General features: G+C 41.5%; 1 protein-coding gene across 5 annotated transcripts in view; it reads right to left on the minus strand.

The window, feature by feature from the left end:
* Positions 1–273: 273 nt before the first annotated feature.
* RAB11FIP3 (RAB11 family interacting protein 3) overlaps positions 274–20,658 on the minus strand; it is a 291,188-nt gene continuing 270,803 nt past the window's right edge. For 3 of the 5 annotated variants that reach the window (XM_029576051.1, XM_029576055.1, XM_029576053.1), the window contains 3 exons: positions 14,660–14,800; positions 12,666–12,775; positions 274–3,539 (listed from right to left, as the gene is read on the minus strand). In XM_029576051.1, the coding sequence (XP_029431911.1) occupies positions 3,530–3,539; positions 12,666–12,775; positions 14,660–14,800 (261 nt within the window). In that variant the 3' untranslated portion in view covers positions 274–3,529. Of the gene's footprint in view, positions 3,540–8,975; positions 12,776–14,659; positions 14,801–20,658 lie in introns of those variants that run through there. The other 2 variants (XM_029576056.1, XM_029576054.1) reach the window with 2 other exon arrangements.

Below are 20,658 nucleotides of genomic sequence, written 5' to 3' on the forward strand. Positions count from 1 at the left end.
TACATTCATTGGAGCTCAGAGTGGTCAGGGTATAAAGGAAAACCCCTACGGTGAAGAAATTCGACCTAAAATAGTCTTTGTCCTTAACTCATCAAACTTCGTGCCCTTTGAATTACTGGACATACCGTGACTAATCTTTGAGTTAAAGGTCCCCTTTAAATAACACTTGTATATAGTTATTTTCTAACCTTTCAGAAGAGGAACGTTTCCGATCTCTGATAGCAGGAGATTCCCTGCTGTATCAGTTCATTGAATGAGAAGACGAGCAAAGACTCATGGGAACAGCATTTAATTTGACAGCATTCATTACATCATTTCAGAATTCCTACAGAGCATCTGTCAGAGGTTCAGTTTGCAACGATTCTCCCGATCCCCGCATGGAGTTAAAGCATGTTCAGTGTGCAAGTCAAATGCTGGGCGTTTAGTTTGCATTTACTCTGGATTCTGCTATTTACAATTACAGTACCTCTCGTTGATCAAACAAAACTAAAACAAAATGCCAAGGGATATATACTACCCCAAGTCAGGAAAGACCAACTTTGCTCATATTTATATATTTATATTTATATATGTACACACATAAGGATATTGTTTGCACCTCCTGAAATTATTTTTAAAAAAGTTGCTCAGCCTTCATTCTATAAAAATACCTACAGTACTCTACAAGATAGAAAAATTTGTCCCAATATACACTGATTTACACACACACACACACACACACACACACACCTGAGGCTCTTTGGAAAATGTACACTCTCCACAGCGTGCCCCGCCAAGGGGGTGCTATCCCAGAGTATATATGGGCCTACCTTGGGCCACAATTGGGTGCTAGAGAAACGCTGGCTCATAATGTAACATCAAGCCTCTTCCCTAAATCACAGCACTCTTGTGCTGCTCTTGATATCTTCATCCAAAACACATCCCTATAGTTTTGATGGGTGATGAAGACTTTCTGAGGTGGCAAGTAAGTGGTAGAATCTGTATTTGAAGCTATGGTTTCCTTACAGAATCATGTCAACCTATGACAAAAGTGATGCTAAAATGTAAATGCTCCGCAAGGGTGCACAGTGCTAAATATAGTGCTGTCCACCCAGAAATATAACCACCCTTATGATTCAGAGAACTTGTATTTCCATTGGTTCAAGCCCCTGCACAATCAGGGGGCTGGCCACTGGGCACTGCACAGGATCTCTGTGATAGGCTCTGTGTAGACAGATGTACGTCAAAAAAAGCAGACTTCAAAGTTAAAAGGGGAAATTATTTTACATTTTTTTAACAATATATAGTGCTCCAATTTAGCATTATGTATGTTGAGATGGCATTTCAACCTTGAGTTATTCTATTGTCCAGGGCCTGCCTCCTTTCTCAGCGGATCCTGCTCTCTCTTCTACTGCTTGGAGGTGAGTAGTAGAGTCTGCCATTCAAGTGAACCGAGAGGAATCCCAGCTGCAATATTCTGAGGCAGAGCTGATATGGAATGACAGGCAGTTACAGCTGTAGGCAGGGGCAATATGCAACTGATTTTACCAAACAAATGAAAAAAAAGACAAGAAAATGGAAGCCAAGATACTCTCTGAAAATACAAAGTTGCACATTTAAAAGAAAACTCTCCAGTGTATGCTTACGAGGAGGAGAAAACTTTACTGCCCGCCTCAAATAAGAGGTCAGAATACCTCAACGATGGGAGCAGTGCTGCTTACTGCAGGGAAACCTAACAGGTAACAGACAACCACTAAAAGAAATAAACTAAAACTAATTGAAAAAAATAAATAAATTTAAATAAAAATTAAAAACAAAATTATTGAAAGTTTCTCTTTTCTATCTGATGCAGTCCTGCTACTAAGTAAGCTTTGTAATAGTGGTCAAGCTGTGTTAGAACCACTCTACAATAAATGTATTTGTTCTAAAGAGAGCCCATTGGCAGCTTTCTCCTTCACCCTCACCTAGAAGAAACATCACAAGTCCAAGGACTACCTCCTCTCTGCACAACGGGACAGTCAAGTCAGCCAAAGCAGAGTATTTGGTTGGTTAATAAAAGTCTAGAACTGTGGCTAAGATTGTACTTTAACTGAGAAGGGAGCTCATTCCTTTGAGAAGATCAAGAAAAGGCCACAATGGGGCCGATGCAATATTTGTGCACAGAAAACGGGCGCTCAGTGTTGCATGCCCGTTTTCCTAACCCGTGCCCAGCCACCTCTCCTGGGCACGCGATGCAATATTTAAATTAGAGGTCGCGCAGAAAAGAAGGCGCTAGGGAAAATGTGTGCGTCCCTAGCACCTCCTCAGCATCGGGTGCGCGGGAGAGGTGGCTGTCAGTGTGGGTTGGGAAAACGGACGCTCAATCTACGAGCGTCAGTTTCCTCCCGCTACAGGCATAGACATGCACAAGATACACGGCCTGGACCTTGTATCTTGTCTGTGTCTATTGGACATCCAGAATTTTTTTTTTTTAACTAAATCTGCTTTCTTTGGTTCCTCCGACTTAGTATCATTACAATACTATTAGGAGGAATCACAAAAAGCTGGATTTTTCTTTTTTTTCAATGCGCCCCTTGAGCATGGCATACCTTTAAGCCAGCCCCAGGCTGGTGTAAAATCTGCCTGGCAATGGGCACGCGGGCAATTTTTTGCATCGCAGGGATTAGCTAATAGCCTCATCTACATGGAATTTACATGTGATGAGTGTTTTTAGCTATGTGGCGATTTGGACGCGCGTTTTGGACATGCTAATCTCCGTATGACATCGGGGGTTATGGACGCGTGTCCAAAACGTGCATCCAATCACGTGTTAAGCCGTGCACTAGCTGCTGCGCCTGGTATTGCTTTGGCCTCAATGTGTTCATACATAGGGCCTCCTTTAATCATCTCCTCCAACAAAAGTACATGAGCACAGACCTCTGCTAGGCCCTCTTACCTGCCAGCCACACATCCTCCTGTCAGACTGAATAAAGGACTTGAGCAAGCAGAGGAGAGAGAGAGGAATCAAGCAGTTTGGCCCAGCTGGAAGTTAGTAAATCCTGTGTGAAGGGATTCCCACTTTACATTCACTGTTCACAATGGGCCCTTTTTCACAACAGATATACCAAGAAAAGATCCAGAATAGGTCAGTTCAGGACTGAATACAGATGCTTTTTCCTCTCAGTATTTAGCCAGCTCTTCAATGCAGCAATTCAATAGCAAATTTCAACCTTTGGGATATGAAAGGAGTCGTCAGTTACAAACTAGCAGCAGCAGTTTCTTGTTTCAGAAGAACCAAAATAATTAACACAAAAAAAAAATCAACACTATTTTGTAATCTTCATGCTGCTGGTAAATTCTGAAGACATGTAAAATATTAGAGATTGTCAGGGAAAGATTTCTCAGGTAGTGTTTTAAATTCCTGCAAGGGGATCTGCCTCCATTGTTTACAGTGTCATTAGCAGAGTCCCACATAACCAGGACAGATTATTGCAATCGACTGCCCCACCTTCCTGTTGAATTAACGTCAAATAATGTTCAGGCACGTGGGAAATCGACCGAAGTCCAATGATCAGTGCATCCTGAAATAGAAAAGCAATGTTCACATGTCAGGGACTGACCTACACCAGTTGAAGCACCCTGCTGAGTCACAGGGCAGGAGCTGGTTTCTGCATGTTCTCCTGAAGGTGCCATGGGACTCCAGACTCAGCAATGCCACACATACATATGCAATGTAACATGGAAACTACCACCAGCCTGGCACAGGTGCACACTCTGCCTCTCCTCTTTTCTTTAAAGAGTTCTCCCGGTTGAAGTTTCCTTTCTGTGGTTAATGTTACACCACCTCAGCCATTCAGCTTGTCTTTCTTTATTTTGCATCTGCTTGTTTAATCTTCTCTATTTTTTAGAATTGCTTTAAAGCATTTATTGTGATTACATTTTACAAATGTTTTGTGTGCTATTTTTTTTTTGCATGGGATGACTTGATTTTCTGTTTGAATGCAAAAATTCAGAACAGGATGGAGAAGTGAATGATACAAGCCCCCTCCCACCAATTCAGCATCAGCTCCTGCAGAACCCAGCTGTATGTCATAAGGAAGCAGAATGGTCACCAAAATAATTGTATGCCGATGTGACATTATGGTCCAGTCCTGCGACAAGGACCAGAAGGCACTGGATGGAGCTAGAGAATCAAGACTAGATGCTTAATCTCAAAATAACAAGGAGAACAGCTGCTAACATAGATACAGGGAGAGATCCAAGCTCAGCTGTTTTTTTCACTGTATTTAAAAGTTAAACAGTTTCAATTGTAGAATGTTTGTGTCCAGTCAAACTGGCCTACTAGTCATAAAGTACTACAAAGAAAGCCAATTATACAATCTCAGAAACAAATACAAACAGAAAAAAAGGAAATAGCCTGTAACAAATGATGTAAGAGGCTCCTTCCTAAAATCTGCCATATTGGTTCAGACCAAAGGTCCATCAAGCCCAATATCCTGTTTCCAACAGTGGCCAATCCAGACAATAAGTACCTGGCAGGTTGACAGATACCATGTTGCTTATCCCAGGGATAAGCAGTGGATTTTCCCAAGTTTACCTTAATAATGATGTATGTACTTTTTTCCAGGACCTTGTCTAGATCTTTTTAAAATGCAGCTACATTAACAGCTTTGTCCACATCCTCCAGCAACAAATTCCAAGGTTTCATTATGCATTGAGTAAAAAATTATTTTCTCCTATTTGTCTTAAATGTATCACCTAGTAGGGATGTGAATCGTTTTAGGACGATTAAAATTATCGTCCGATAATTTTAATATCGTCTTAAACCGTTATGGAACACAATACAATAGAGATTCTAACGATTTATCGTTATAAATCGTTAGAATCGTGAGCCGGCACACTAAAACCCCCTAAAACCCACCCCCGACCCTTTAAATTAAATCCCCCACCCTCCCGAACCCCCCCCAAATGAGTTAAATAACCTGCGGGTCCAGCGGCGGTCCGGAACGGCAGCGGTCCGGAACGGGCTCCTGCTCCTCAATCTTGTTGTCTTCAGCCGGCGCCATTTTCCAAAATGGCGGCGAAAAATGGCGGCGGCCATAGACGAACACGATTGGACGGCAGGAGGTCCTTCCGGACCCCCGCTGGACTTTTGGCAAGTCTCGTGGGGGTCAGGAGGCCCCCCACAAGCTGGCCAAAAGTTCCTGGAGGTCCAGCGGGGGTCAGGGAGCGATTTCCCGCCGCGAATCGTTTTCGTACGGAAAATGGCGCCGGCAGGAGATCGACTGCAGGAGGTCGTTCAGCGAGGGTTCCGGCGCCTCGCTGAACGACCTCCTGCAGTCGATCTCCTGCCGGCGCCATTTTCCGTACGAAAACGATTCGCGGCCATTTTTCGCCGCCATTTTGGAAAATGGCGCCGGCTGAAGACAACAAGATTGAGGAGCAGGAGCCCGTTCCGGACCGCTGCCGTTCCGGACCGCCGCTGGACCCGCAGGTTATTTAACTCATTTGGGGGGGGTTCGGGAGGGTGGGGGATTTAATTTAAAGGGTCGGGGGTGGGTTTTAGGGGGTTTTAATGTGCCGGTTTTGCGATTTTTAGATTTTTAGATTTTTCACGATTTTTCACGATTTTTCACGATATTTTACCCCCCCAAACGGCAACAATACGATTCCCTCCCCCTCCCAGCCGAAATCGATCGTTAAGACGATCGAGGACACGATTCACATCCCTATCACCTAGTAATTTCATTAAAAATCTCCTTGTCTTTGTACTTTTTGAAAGATTAAACAACCAAATCACATTTACCCATTCCACTCATTATTTTATAGACCTCTATCATATCTCCTCTCAGCCATCTCTTCTCCAACCTGAAGAGCTCAAACCTCTGTGATTTAACAACTTTGAATAATTTTGTATAAACAATTCTGATCGCCTTACTTCTTCCCATCTGTAGGTCTTTTATAAATATATTAAAAAGCAGCATTCCAAATACAGATCCCTGGAGCGCTCCACTATTCACCTTTCTCCATTGAGAAAATTGTCCATTTAGCCCTACTCTCTGTTTTCTCTCTTTTAACCAGTTCTCAATTCACAAGAGAAAATTGCCCCCCCATCCCATGATTTTTTAATTTCCTCAAGTATCTCTCATAAGGTAATCTATCAAATGTTTTCTGAATATCCATATGTACTATATCAACTGGTCAACTTTATCCACATTCACACCTTTATCCACATGCATGCCTTCAAAAAAAAAAATGTAGCAAATTGGTGAAGCAAGGTGTCTTTGGCTAAATCCATGTTGTCTATGTCTATATGTTCAGTAATTTTGTTCTTTAGTTTCAACCATTTTTCCCGGCTCTGTCAGGCTTACCGGTCTGTAGTTTCCTGAATCACCCTGGAACCCTTTTTAAAAACCGGCATTACATTGGCCACCCTCCAATCTTCAGATACTGTAGTTGCTTTTAATGGAAGTTTATAGATTACCAACAATAGGTTTGCAATTTTATTTTTCAGTTCTTTCAGCATTCTGAGATGTATACCATCTGGTCCAGGTGCTTTGCTACTCTTTAGCTTGTCAATTTGCCGTAGTACAGAAGGATGTTAGCAAGCCAGAAATAATATTACATCTCTTAACATGATCTGAATTGGTCTAAAATGGGCTACCTGGTCTTCTCTCAACATTCACCTTGTAAGTCCAGAAGCAGCAAACAACCTACATATATTTAATAAAAATAGTTCAAGACCAAAATATAAACTATTGTAAATGTCTTAATAAAAATAATCATATCCTAGGCTAGTGTTTCCCAACTTTTTCAAGCCCAAGGTACACCTGCAAAAACAAAAATACCAATCTGCACACATGGAGAGGAGTGATATGGTGAAAAGAATAGCTAGGTAAGCATTGAAAGCTCCATGTTTTCTGCCAAATTTTAAAACAAAGGGAGAGAAGAGATGGAGACACACATGAGCCTGTCACAATGGACCAGTTTCCTCTACATAAAGGTACAGGAGAAGGCTGTGGTGAAGGCAACCGGCTCAGTTAGTTACCTTGGCTACTGCAGGTGGCTGTTACAGCTCCTCCACTGCAATTGCTCCCAACACTCAGTGAGCCACATCCAGTGCATGCTCTTCCCATCTCACTCAGCCTAGGGATAAGACATAGGCTGAAAGGACTCAAAAGATGCTCACGAGGGGGAAAAATAAAGAAGATGCTGTGTGCATTGTGTGTGCTGTACAAAGAAGGACCTGGATATCCACATACTGTCCATTAATTACCACAGTTCAGGACTCATACTATAGCTAGGAAGAAAAGATATTGATTGCAAATGTTCTCAGAATGGAACTGCTACATGCTAAGAGACACCTCTGGTGACTATTGTTGCTCTAAGGCAGAGCTTTCCAAAGTGTGTGTCTGGACACATTAGTGTGTCGCCTGTAGTGTGGAGGTGTGTCGCCCGGTCCACAGGGCCGGCGGAAGCAGGGAAGTATAGCAGGAAGATCGGCGGGCAGTGGTGGAGCTTACATCACCACGGCCCGAAGAAAAGGGTCACGTTCACTCCTTCTCCTTCCTGCCTGTGCAGCCCTGGAAGAAAAACGTTGCCGGAGCCGCGTGGGCAGGAAGGAGGAGGAGCATCTGCTGCATACAGAAGAAGAGCAGCATTAATGGGCCGTTGCGGATCCCACGTCGCGACGGCCCGAGAAGAGGAGGAAACCCGATAGCAGGGCCGCTGCAGATCCCATGTCACGGCCAGGGAAGATCAAGGCCTCTGAAGAGCCCATCCTTTGGCAACCCGTGCAGAGGGACAGCATGTGCCAGTGAGAGCCTGTGCTTGAGCAAGAGAGCATGTAGGAGTGAGAGAGCCTGTGTGTGTGAGAGTGAGACAGCATGTGCACGAGAGAGACAGTATGTATGTATGTATGTATGAGAGAGAGGCATGTGAGAGTGAGAGCTGTGGATGTGTGAGATTGCATGTGAGTGAGAGCCTGTGTGTGTGAGAATGTGTGAGATAGCGTGTGAGAATGAGAACCTGATTGTGTGTTTGAGGGAAGACAGATGGAGAGAAAAGAAATAGAAAAAAAGACCCTGTAAAAGGAATTGGCAAAAAAACAAGAAAGGAAAGGTGGAAAAAAAAGCCTGTGACCAACCGATTAGAAAACTAAGATCAGACAGCAAAGGTAAAAAAAAAATTACTTTTTAGTGATTGGCACATGTAATCTTTGGGAATGTGCAAGAGTAGCACTTTCTCTATGCCGATCTCACAATGTACGAGATCAGCATGGAGGAAGTGGAAGCCTGCAAATATTTATTATGAGATAGGTTGTGTTGTGAAACATTTTATTTATGTACATATTTAAGGAAACATACATAAATTGTTGAAATACATTTTGTTCGTTTAACCTTTAACTTCTGGTTTGCTGGTAGACTGAATTACTGTGTCACGAAATTATGTTTGTCTAAAAAGTGTGTCACCAACATGAAAAGTTTGGAAAGCTCTGCTCTAAGGTGTTGAGAGCAGAGCCCAGGTGCAGGTCTGGATCTGAGCATCAGGCAGTGGTGACTTTTTCGTGGCACACCCAATCAGGTCTGAAGGCACACCGGTTGGGAAACACTATTCTAGACACAGGCATTCAAGAATACTGAAGGCATATAATCCCACAGTTCAAAATGTAACTGCACTTGACAACCCCACAGTCCATGTGTAATGCTGAGGAAGGACCCTCAGTCTCAAGATACTGAAGTGGTCTTAAGACTGAGAGTCCTCCCTCAGCATTTCACCCTGGCTATAGGGTTATCATGTGCAGTTACATTTTGAACTGTGGAACTATTAGGTACTTTCAGTATTCTCGAATGCCTGTGCCTAGGATATGATTGTTTTTATTAAGATATTTACAATAATTTAGATTTTGGTCTTGAACTTTCTTTACCTGCATTCAAGCTTTTTACTTGCATTCACAAGTATTAAAAATATATATAGGTTGTTTGCTGCTTCTGGACTTACAGGATGAATGCTAGAGAGGACCAGGTAGCCCATTTTAGATCAATTCTGGTCTTGTTAAGAGGCATAATATCGTTCCCAGCTTGCTGACACCCTTCTTTATTAGTTTAGAATGGTGCCTCTTACATCATTTGTTTCAGGCTGTCTCCTTTTACTGCTATTTTATAATACAACTATGGATAAAACAGCTTAACCTGTATCCTTCACATGACTGTTTAGGACCTCATATTCCTATTTCTCTTCCTGTCCTCAGGTGCTCTCTGTCTTTGGGAAGACAAAAATGGGGACAGACTAGAACAGTAGAATATACTAAGCTGAGGACAATAAAGGAAACAGTGAGTCTTATAAAACTAGCAGACTTCTCAAGCTGCTGTGAATCATCTGCTAAACAGGACAAAAATCCAAAAAAGGTTTTCTATAGATCTAGTGAGGGCATTTTTCAAAGAATAGAAGGAGGTATTTGGGGTCCTCACACACAGGCTTATGCTATATATTAAAGCTCCATTTGAATATGCAAATCTTGTCAAATCCCTTTCCATTTCTTCCAGGAGTTGGTAGCCTTGTGCTATGAACTGTACCAATATATTAATACACCTTGGCCAAAATAAATTGTGATGCTAGGCCTCAACAGACCAGCACTGTAGCTTGGATTTAGCTATCCTTGAGAGGGGTGGCTCCTGGCCTGACATAAAGCTCATTGTTCTTTGGCTGGGGAAATGGCTAGTATGGTCCTAAAATAGCTCTTAAAGAGTATCCAGCACACATTTTTGTTGGAAATAGCACTATAATTGAATACTAATCATTTACTCTAAGGGGCTGGGATTTTGGAAACAGTGTCTTTTTAAAAATCACTCCTTTCTAATATGTTTAAGGTGGTAGTAAGATAATAGGAACCTATCACTGAATGAATACAGCTCTTACTCTATATGTACTGCTCTCTGTACCAGCCTCCTAAGTGATAATTTGTGGTACTGTTTTTGAGAACACTATAATACTCCTCTAAGTTGATGTCTGATAGTGCTGAAAAGAGCTTAGAGGAAATGTAACCTACATTGAGCACAGGAGCTCGATATGATATTAGAAAACTACATATCAGAGTAGGAAATAGAGAGGAAAGTGTTGCAGGAAGAAATTATCATTAAAAAAGGTCTCTAAAGCAGAAGTACTTGAGGTATTTGTAACACAACATACCCCAGTTCATAATTCAATATCCATATTATGGGCACATCTCTCTGGGTGAAGAAGATAAGCCCAAAGTTTAAAAAAATGCCTAAATCCTTTTCTCCTGTGTCCTTTCATTAGTTACAAGATAAAGACCAATTTTGTTCTATCCAGTAACTTGATATTAAAATCTCTTGACTGCCCTAACTTGCACTCATCCTTCTCTTTCCTGGCACCAGTCACAATGGGTTTAGGTCTTTGAGTAAAGTAGAGGGAGAGATAGTCATTTCAAAGCTAGGGTGCAGTAATACTGCAAGCATTTAGGCAGGACTGTCAAGAAGGAAAATAGTGGTCCAGGAAGGGTCTCTCCCTTCTAAAGACACAATTTACAGGAGGGTCCCCCTCTGATGATGTGGTTTGGACCTCAGGTGATGACAGTGCTTGCCACAGAACCTTTACCTCTACTACTAGACTGATTGGTAGCAGAATGGCTCGCTGGCATTTCTCCAACCCCACTCCTTCTGATGGACCTGCATTTGAAGACTTGTGGCCTTGCTTCTTTGGACTACAAGCACCATGATGCACTTTGATACTTGGCCTGACATCTTTTCCTGCAGCAGCAGCACCACTAGTTAGTTATTCTATCACAGGTCCAAGTCACATTCTACCAGAGTCACCATTGACTCATAGGAAAGGTCTTGCTTTTCCCCACTGTGAAGGAGCGAACATTTCTTCCCTGAAATGTGGGCAGCTGACCACTAAAGGGAACTCTAAAGGTTGGAGAGGAGATGATGTCATTGTGGGGCAATATTTATTATAGTTTCAAAGGATCCTGGCCTCCAAGGCCTTGTAGAAGTAATTGGGAAATTAAGAAAGAAACAAAGAAAAGCAAACAGAGGAGAAAAGGCCCAGAGAGAGAAGGGGCTCAACTGGATAGGATAGCTGAATCCGAGAGCTATCATGCTGGTAGGAAATCTCCATTTAAGAAGCCTGTGGGTGTCAGCAGCTAAGAAATACAGAAGCTGGTCAGGCATAAGAACAAGGGTGTTTCTTGCTGCATGGATTTATGTTAGCTTGTATTTAGCTTCCATAAACATGCCTGGAACGCCTTGATAGCTCAGGTCAATGAACTGATCTGTAAATAAGGATCTCTGAGTGGAAAAAAAGAATGAAACTGTGTATGGCATGCTTCATCTCTTGGGAGAACTTTAGTTCCTACCTTAAAGAGCTTACTGAGGGACATGCTGCATCACACTTACTAAGATGGAGAAGATTACAAGTCTCAAAATGTTTTTAAATAACTTAAAATCTCAGTTGTGTCACTGAATGCCATGAGTGATCTCGACTTGTCTGACTACCGCTAAGTAATTATCTTTTATCACATTCAAGGACAGGGAGACTGGTTTATAGCAAATACGAAACTAAGGCCTGTTTCTACCTTAAGAAATTCTGGGATTGTTCTAGCAATTGTTGCTCATCCAGTTTCCAGGCTTCACTGGAAAAATGCAAACTAAAAACCCAACTTTTATCCTTGGTTCTCTCAATGTACCACAAGTACATCTTTGCCAAGCAATTTCTGTCATATTTCAACCCCAGAACATGTAATAATGCCTGAGAAATCAATCACTCCATCCACATGCATCCATATATCATTCGCAGTTAACCAGGTTCTATGGCATTCTATAAAAATCTGTTTAAAGCCACAAGTGCAGTATCCAGAGATGTGAATGGGAGGGGTCCATAGACCACTTTCACCAGATGCGGCATGGAAGACTTACGTAAGAGTCTTAAGATAAAGCACCATTAGAAAGCCTGAAGGAGCACACAGGACACCCCAACTGTCATTTATCTATTTTTTAAAACTATCTTTAGTCATTGTAATCCATGAAAACCAATAAGATGCACACTGGATTAGGACACTGACAGAGTGAAAACTGTCTTTTAAAAACTAATGTGGTAGGAGCTTGTTTGCTGTGCCCTATAATTGTCTCACAATTATTGGTTAGAACTTGAGGTTTGGAAGCTGCTGGTTTTAATGCTTCTGTGAAAAACTGCACCAGGATTTTGGAATCTGTAACAGACTTACCAAAGCATAACAAAATCCGGCATTCCTGCCCAGCAAGAACCATGGCACCTTTCACAGGACATGATACCAGATATAATGTCAAGGGCAAGAAGAATGCAGAAGGGACAGGAAGATCAGAGCAGCCTGCAATACCTGCACTCGACAGACCCTGTACTCTGCTTCGCCTGCCACTCCCTCCTTCCATATTTCTGTGCCCTGGCTTTCTCCACTACAATGTGCATTGCCGCTCCAGACCAGGAAACATCCCAGAACAACAGAGGGAAAAAGAAAGCTCACTCCCTCGTCCTCTCTCATTTCCAATGTCTTGATTCAGTTGTTGCTCCCCCATCCCTGCCCTCACAAGCCCTGCCTTCATCTTGCTCTACAATGGCACAGTCTTTCACGGTTTTCCTCTCAGCTGAAGGAGATCTGAGACAGGAGCAGTGGTGGCGATGGTGAACTGCCAGTGCTCATATGGTCTTACTTCACTTCCAGGATGGATGGATTAGTCTCCATGATGGCTACAATAATGCGGTCAATGTAGTCCTGAAGGCGAAAGTTGATGTCTTCTTGTTTCTGAATCGCCTCCATGAGCTGGAGCAGAAGGGAAGAAATCAGGGAACAGTAGTTAAGTTCAAGTCAGGGCCAGACTATCAGTATTGCCTCTGGTCTTCTACATATCAGTCTGCATATTTCCTTGCTTTATTTCTACTTTGAAAAGTGCTCTCTTTTATGCCCACCTCCTGTTTTGAAATATCTTTTTGGCTGTATTTATGCTGTAGATATTCCCAGGTGAGCTAGCTCAACTATATGATGATTATGAGGAGAACAATCCCTGGATTACTTGGACCCACAATGATGGGACATGCTTAATTAAAAAAAAAAAAGACTTCAGATACTTTACCACTTATTACTCCTCGGGAAAGAAATGAAAACCTCAAGAATAAAGAGAGTAATGTTACTGTTCCAATGATTCTGCTTATACTAAATGTTGATTTAATTATTTACAGCTGTAGGCTATTCTAAATTTCTGAAATCATTTATTTAGCAAAAGCATGCTAATAGCCATTCATTTATTACCATCACAGCCTTGTAATAATATAACCCAAGGTCCACTCCCAGACTAGTAAGTCACTAAAGAACAGACGTTTAGATTAATAAGATGTCTCAGCCAATATGGGCAGAGAAAGGTGGTGAATACAATTTGACTGACACAACATATGATACCTTGTTATATTGAAACGTTTCTCTGTTTATCTATCACAACACTACAGATGTTCATGTAGAAGTAATTATTCACAACTGACACTAAAGGAAACCAGATAAAGACAGGATCTCAGGCTCTCAATGGACAAATTTACCTTTTGACCCACAATCTTAACACAATGTAGTTCAGTTTTTCCCTGGAACATGGGGTTGCCTTGAATGTGTTGTATCATCATTGTAAGTCTACTAGGCAATAGGGATGTGCAGCAGGGACGGATTTGTCCCATTCGGTATTCGTCGGGACCCAAATCTGCTGCATCCATTCTCGGGGGACCCCGATCCGTTCATTACTTACATATGTATTCGTTTCCCAAAAAACCCCCCATCCCAACCCTTTAAATTTAATTTATTACAACCCCCCACCCTCCTGACCCCCTAAGACTTGCCAAAAGTTCCTGGTGGTTCAGCGGGAGGCCTGGAGTGATCTCCTGCACTCGGACCGTCGGCTGCCAGTATTCAAAATGGCGTCGATAGCCTTTGCCCTTACTATGTCACAGGGGCTACCGGTGCCATTGGTCGGCCCCTGTGACATAGTAAGGGCAAAGGCTATCGGCGCCATTTTGAATACCGGCAGCCAACGGCCCGAGTGCAGGAGATCGCTCCAGGACCCCCGCTGGACCACCAGGGACTTTTGGCAAGTCTTGGGGGGGGGGACTCCTGACCTCTCCAAGACTTGCCAAAAGTCCCTGGTGGTCCAGCGGGGGTCCTGGAGCGATCTCCTGCACTCGGGCTGTCGGCTGCCAGTATTCAAAATGGCGCCGATAGCCTTTGCCCTTACTATGTCACAGGGGCTATTGGCACCATTTTGAATACCGGCAGCCGACGGCCCGAGTGCAGGAGATCGCTCTAGGATCGCTTGTTGAATCAACAAAAAGGTCATTAAGGCAGGTGGCACCTGGAAGAAAGCCCCTAAATTATGAAGAAAACATTTTTTTAACATAGTAATTGTTTAGAGGAGAAATCTACAATACAAGAGAACACCCAGGGAAACTTTCAAAAAGAAAAGAGGAGCTGGAAAATAAACTGGAAAGTTTGTAATCTGCTTGTAATGGGTTTTTTTTTTATGAGAGATAAGGCCCTCAAATCACACAACCTATTACCTCCCCAGCCTGTCTGTTGCAGAGATTTTCCTAGGAATAAAGCCCATTTCTGCCAGGAAGTGGCACAGTGAGATTTGGCTCCCTGAAAGCAGAGGTTTTAAATCTACCCTACCTCATCCCTGGAGACAGAGCTGATTTCCGCAGCAAGGGACTCAGAGAAGGAAGTGGAGAAAAGGTTTTTGGCTCCTTGAATGCTGAGGTTTATAATCTGGCCATTGAGCTCATCATTTTGTTCCTTCAGATTTCGGTTATCCTGTTGTAAAAATGTAAACAGCATGTAATAGGATATAAACAGTATTTTGGCCTATCTGACGATAAAGGGCATCTGCCTATTAACAGCATTATATTGTACTATTCCTGGAAAACAGTTATGCAGACATTTCAAAATACAAAGATCAAAAGCAGGGCCTGGTGATGGGATGTCATATTCACATCCATGAATAGTAAAACAGCACATCACAACTCATACTGTTAGCAGTAAAATGTTTTTCTTTTCCCACTAACAAAAACAGGGAAAAGTCAGCAGTGTGGAACTGTTTCTTGCATATATATTTAGGTCAATAGTCAGTGGTGTGGCAAGTAAGAAGTTAGTTAGTTAAAGTTAACCAGCTAATTTTGGTTGGGATGTTTAGCAGGACTTAACCAGGTAAAGTCTCCCACTGAATATACTTGGCCAAAGGTACCTGAGTAACTTTGTTACTCACTGGACTACGAAGCATGTTGAGCAGGTACCAATCCTCCCGTTCCTTACCTTAAAAACAGATGATGGCTAAATCTGCACCCCCCCCAACTCCCAAAGTGGCACACTGGGCTGGATACTAAGTGTGACGGAGCTGACAGCTCCCGGCACATTACTATTAATTTATTCATTGGCTGGACCCAATTCCCATTCAGAAATGAGTTACTTTAACTGTGTAAAGGTGTCCAGATAACTTTACCACTAAGGAGGTGAAAAGCAGCTCCTTGCAGGGCACGAGGGTGGCGAAGGGCCACTCCTGTTTTTCAGGATTTTAAAATTCTACTCTGGAAGTCTTGGAACAGAGTAAGTCCTTACTTGTAATAACTGCTCTCTCAACATTTTCATACATTCACATAGATGGCTTACAAGATCTGTTTGCATGGAGCTTCCCATAGAATCAGAGCACTCTCCTCAAGCCTCCACTGTCTACCTTTTGCTCCAACCTGCAGGGTTTTTTTTCAAGCTAATATCTAGAGAAACGCGAGCATGTGGCTCCCATAGAGGTAGGTAGGTAGGTAGGTATATGGGGTGTGCAAACCCCTTAATTTGGAGAAGAGCAATTACAGCTAAGTAATTCTTCTTTATCTAGAGGTAAGTATTTCATTACATTCACATTGATGGGATGTCTGTAGAAAAGGATTAAAATAAACACTTTCAAATACTAACATTGGGAATGGGAGCTGTATACTCGGTGAGAAAGACCAACAGCACGGGAATGTAACTAGCTGAACTCTAGGAAACCAACAGAGAGTCTGACAGAGGATTTCCTTCTTTGTAGCCAAGAACTGAAAACATGAGCATTAAATTAATATATAAGTAGTCATAAGGGGCTTGCTTCAGAGCATGCAATCCTAAAAGGGAAACTCTCCTGCCAGCAGGGTCAAGAAGACGCGCAAGAATAGGAAGGCAATTTTTAAAGGCATTTCCACGCGTAAAACAGTCTCTTTGAAAACTGCACGCCCTCTCTATGCATAAGAGTACATGGGTAGTGCTAACACATGCGTACGTTTTCATGCAGGGAAAGGAAGAGTCCCTGGGGGAAGAGTCAAGGAAAACTTTACACTTCTGTGAATAGTTGTGCACATGTGCGTGCGCATGAAATTTCAATGGAAAAAGTATTCTCACAATTAGTAGGTGCAGGTCTCTGTGCATACTTTTCCCAACTCAGTTTTCAAAGGGAACTTTTCCCCTTTTAAAATTGATGTAAAGTCTGTGGATAAGAGGCTGACGTTACACTTCTGTGCATAATTTGAAAGTTGCCCTCTAGAAAATCAACCCACTTTTAGAAGATGACATACATAAACAAATTCTGGTGTTTTACATAACAGCATCATGCATTAAATAAAAAGATTTTACACTGTAAGGATCAAAACATCCCCACACACAGTTACAGGAGACTAGTACTCATAAGAAAAGATGGCACTCATTAGAATATGTGAGGGCCATGGGATCTTTGTGAAAAGGACAGTGATGAGTTATAAGTCAAATCACAATTAGAATATGTGTAAAGAAGAATATCAGGAAAAATTCAGACTAAGAGCTCCCAAACCAGTAGATAAAGAACATAGGTTACAAAAGTAACAAAGCATGTTTCTTATGGGTATTTGATCCTGGGACCTGAACAGCTGTGCCCACAGGCTGGAGAACAGTTGATGTGACTGGAATAAAAAATTGTAAATTATCAATTTACAATTATAATAAAATTGTAATAAAATACAATTGTAATAAAATAAAATAAAATTATAATAAAATTATAATAAAATTGTAAAATATCAAAATAGTTGATGTGACTGGAATAAAAAATTGTACATTATCAATCTATAGATGATATTCAATGCCCAAACTTGAAAGTAGGCTACAAACGGGACGCATGTAGATGTTGAGGATGGCTGACAATGCTGAGCTTTGCAGAACCCTAGTTGTTAATGGGCTTCAGGCTGAAACAGACTATTTTAATTGAACCTGCTGTTTCCTATCAGTCAGATAAGAACAAAACCACTTACATGCAGTGTCCTGTATGCCACTGTCAGCTACGTGGGACAGCAAAATCGAATGGTCTAAAGTATCGAAGGCTGCTGATATATCATGAAGAGCCAAGACAAGCTTTTACCTCCATCAAAGCCTCTATGAATTACATCAAAACTTGACAAATGTAAAATCTCAGTATTGAGACCATGCATAAAGTTGTACTGATGGTGATCAAGAATCTCATGTTCTTCTAAATGATCTTGCAGCTGTTCTAACACCATCTCTTCAAGCACTTTGGATAAAAATGGTAATGAAGAGATGGCTTTTTCAGAATACAGTGAACGCTCACCTGTTTCAGAGAAAAAGGAACAAGCCCAGCCATGAGAGAAAGATTGACAATCTTGGCTAGGGGGAGTTACCAATCTCAGTGCGTTTACTGTAGTAGAACAAAGATTCAAAGGTCAAGATACTCAGCCAGATACTCAGATACTCAGCCAGATAATCAGATACTCAGATATTCCAGATACTCAGCCAGGTTTCAGTTATAGAATCTCACTACCTAATCGTTATCTTTATAAGTTACTCCCCAGTTCCTTGATCCAAGTTTATTCTCCCGGTTTGATGTAATCACATTCTTACATGCTTGTTTCTGTTATAATGTAAACCGAAATGATATGTAACTTTGCTACATGAATTTCGGTATATAAAAATGTTAAATAAATAAATAAATAAGATGAATTGCTCAGTTTATCCAAATAATTATTAATTTCAGTGCCAGAGATCTCAGCAAATGTGCCCGTCTCCTAGTAATGGATCTCTCTCTGGCTGGATCATGAAGAATTTAATTGGGAAATTATCACAAATTTCCATGATTTCTCCTGCTTGGAGGAGGAGGAGGGAGAATCCCATTGTTGATTTATATTGAATGTTAATGGACATGCTGATGTTTTTACTGCTGTTTATAAAATGAATACATCAAAAATTGCTCAGGGGAGAACACAGACTTGCCACTATCTCCAAAGCTATTATTGGACTGTTGTGTCAATTACTTCACTATGCAAAAACGTTCACTAGTCTTACTCTTGACATTACGAATCTTTTTTTTTTTTTAGCATTATTTGAAGAAAGTATAAGATTTTAACTGATCAAGATAAAGAACCTTATTGTCAGAAGTTTTTGATTTATGCCATCACCTATCAGCTTTACAAAAAGTTTGCTTCTCAATCCAAAGTTCAGAATTAAACCAAGGTGGGATATGAGATCTAACCAGCATTTGTTTACTGGAGCTACAACATTTAAAGAATGCCAGAGTGAATCAAACCATACAATAGTCTCAGCAGAGGTTAGCTGGGCAAAGTAAGCAACCAGTTTCACAAGGTGACTTGGCTCAAAGAATGAAAAACAATGTTAGAAGGGGTAGTAACTGACTGTAAAGACTGCATTTTAAATGACACATTAATTAAGAATTAGTAAGACTAGGGAATTTCAGTAGCCACAAAGTTCAATGAATTGTCATCACTCAGTGCATCATTAATAAACACAAGATTTAGAATATGACCATGATGATAGATAGGCTAAACAATTCTCTGCTGCCAATCTAGGGCAACCATAGTAATTAAAATTTCATGACAGACCTTAAGTAAAGGAAATTCATCAACTCTGAGACCAAAATCCCCTAGAACAATTCTGCTCAAATCAACTTTTGGCATAACTAATACCTCAATAATTGGGGAAAAATTACTCATCATAAGTGAGGGAGAACAATAACAGGCATATAGTTTGTCCAGATGTAACAGCTAACATTTCAAACCTAAAATTTAACTGAAGGTCAATTAAGGAGGTAGACAAGGCAAAAGATTTTTTTAAAGCAATTAACAAGCCACCATCACACGTGTAGGTACGAGGTTTGAAGAAAATAGTATATGTAAAGGAGGAAAGCTGATTTAGCAGAACAGTGTTGGTTTCTAGAATCAGGTTACAGACACACAAAAGATATCGGGTTTTACAAACAAAAAAAATCAGATATCAAATCAAATTCTTTACGGCTAGCTTGAGCATTAACCAAGTAAAGCAATAAAAGCACAGGATCATCAAGAGTAACAGCTTTTTTCAATGGAATCACATAATGAGACAAATTAAATAAATGATGGGAGGAACAGGAGATTCCTCACCTGTCATTACCAGTTGTGATCAGTATTATAACTGTAGCCATAGCAAAGTAAAAGGCTTATAATGTAAAATGGAACTTACAATAACAACTGAGGCATAAAGTCAGAAACATAAAGAAGTTCCTTTGTGCAGGTGACAGAGTGCATGCTGCCATTCACCACCAGCTTTTATTCCCCCCTCCGCTCAGTGCCATCACTGGGGGTGTAGGGAAGGGCAGTCAAAGTGGGTATGGCTGGTGCAGAAAGCCACTCCCCACAATAAGGCTCCAAGATGTTAAACTACCAAGATGGTTTGGTGTGGGGAGGCACACAGATGCCTTGGGAGATAGAAGTAAGAAGCAGCATTCACGGCTAGTTCTTTAACACTCTCCTACTCCACTCCCACCAGCTCAGTGGTGTCACTGGGGGGCAGGTAAGGCACCGTTAAGGGCCTCCAATATATGCAAATCTATCTCATGCATATTCCTCATGGATAACTTGAAAACCTGCATGGTTAAGTGTACTTCCAGGAGATGGTTGGGAGACACTGGCCTAGAGCCCTTTGAAAATACCCCCCTTACAGTTAGTTGTAAAGTCTTTAGCAATATCATTAAACAAACAGTCACAGAAAGTAGACTAGATACGTATGGGACAAAAACCAAGAACAGCTCAGCTAAGCGGATGCCAGAAAGATTAATCTTATGGTGCAGAAAATCACTGGTAAACAAATCTGCACCAGAGCTGAAAAACAACATCAGCTCCCAGAGTTGCGACCCATGGGAACTTCAGGCCCAGTGATGGAAGAGAAAGCACCATTGCCAACAGATTTAAAACTAATTACCCCAGCACATGGAGCACTTATTTATTTATTTATTTAGGTTTTTTATATACCAGCATTCATGATAAAATCACATCATGCCGGTTTACATTCGAACAAGGTGTGCAAAAAATACAATAACTGAATCTAGTGCAGAGGAGTTGCAGTTACAATGAACAGGGGTAATGGAACTGGGACAAGAGAGAACGAAGCAGAAGAAGGTTAACATCATAAATTAATAATTATTTACAGCACCGGGGTGGCTACATTCTTTGAATATATAGTTGTGATTCAGGTGTGGTCAGGGAAGGCTTGTTTGAATAGCCAAGTTTTCAATCTTTTTCGGAAGGTTGGCAGGCAAGGCTCCTGGCGGAGGTTCGTGGGGATGGAGTTCCAGAGTGATGGTCCGGCTGTCGAGAAAGCCCGTTCTCTTGAGGTTA

The sequence above is a fragment of the Rhinatrema bivittatum genome, chromosome 14, assembly GCF_901001135.1.
Source record: "Rhinatrema bivittatum chromosome 14, aRhiBiv1.1, whole genome shotgun sequence".
Lineage (NCBI taxonomy): Eukaryota > Metazoa > Chordata > Amphibia > Gymnophiona > Rhinatrematidae > Rhinatrema > Rhinatrema bivittatum.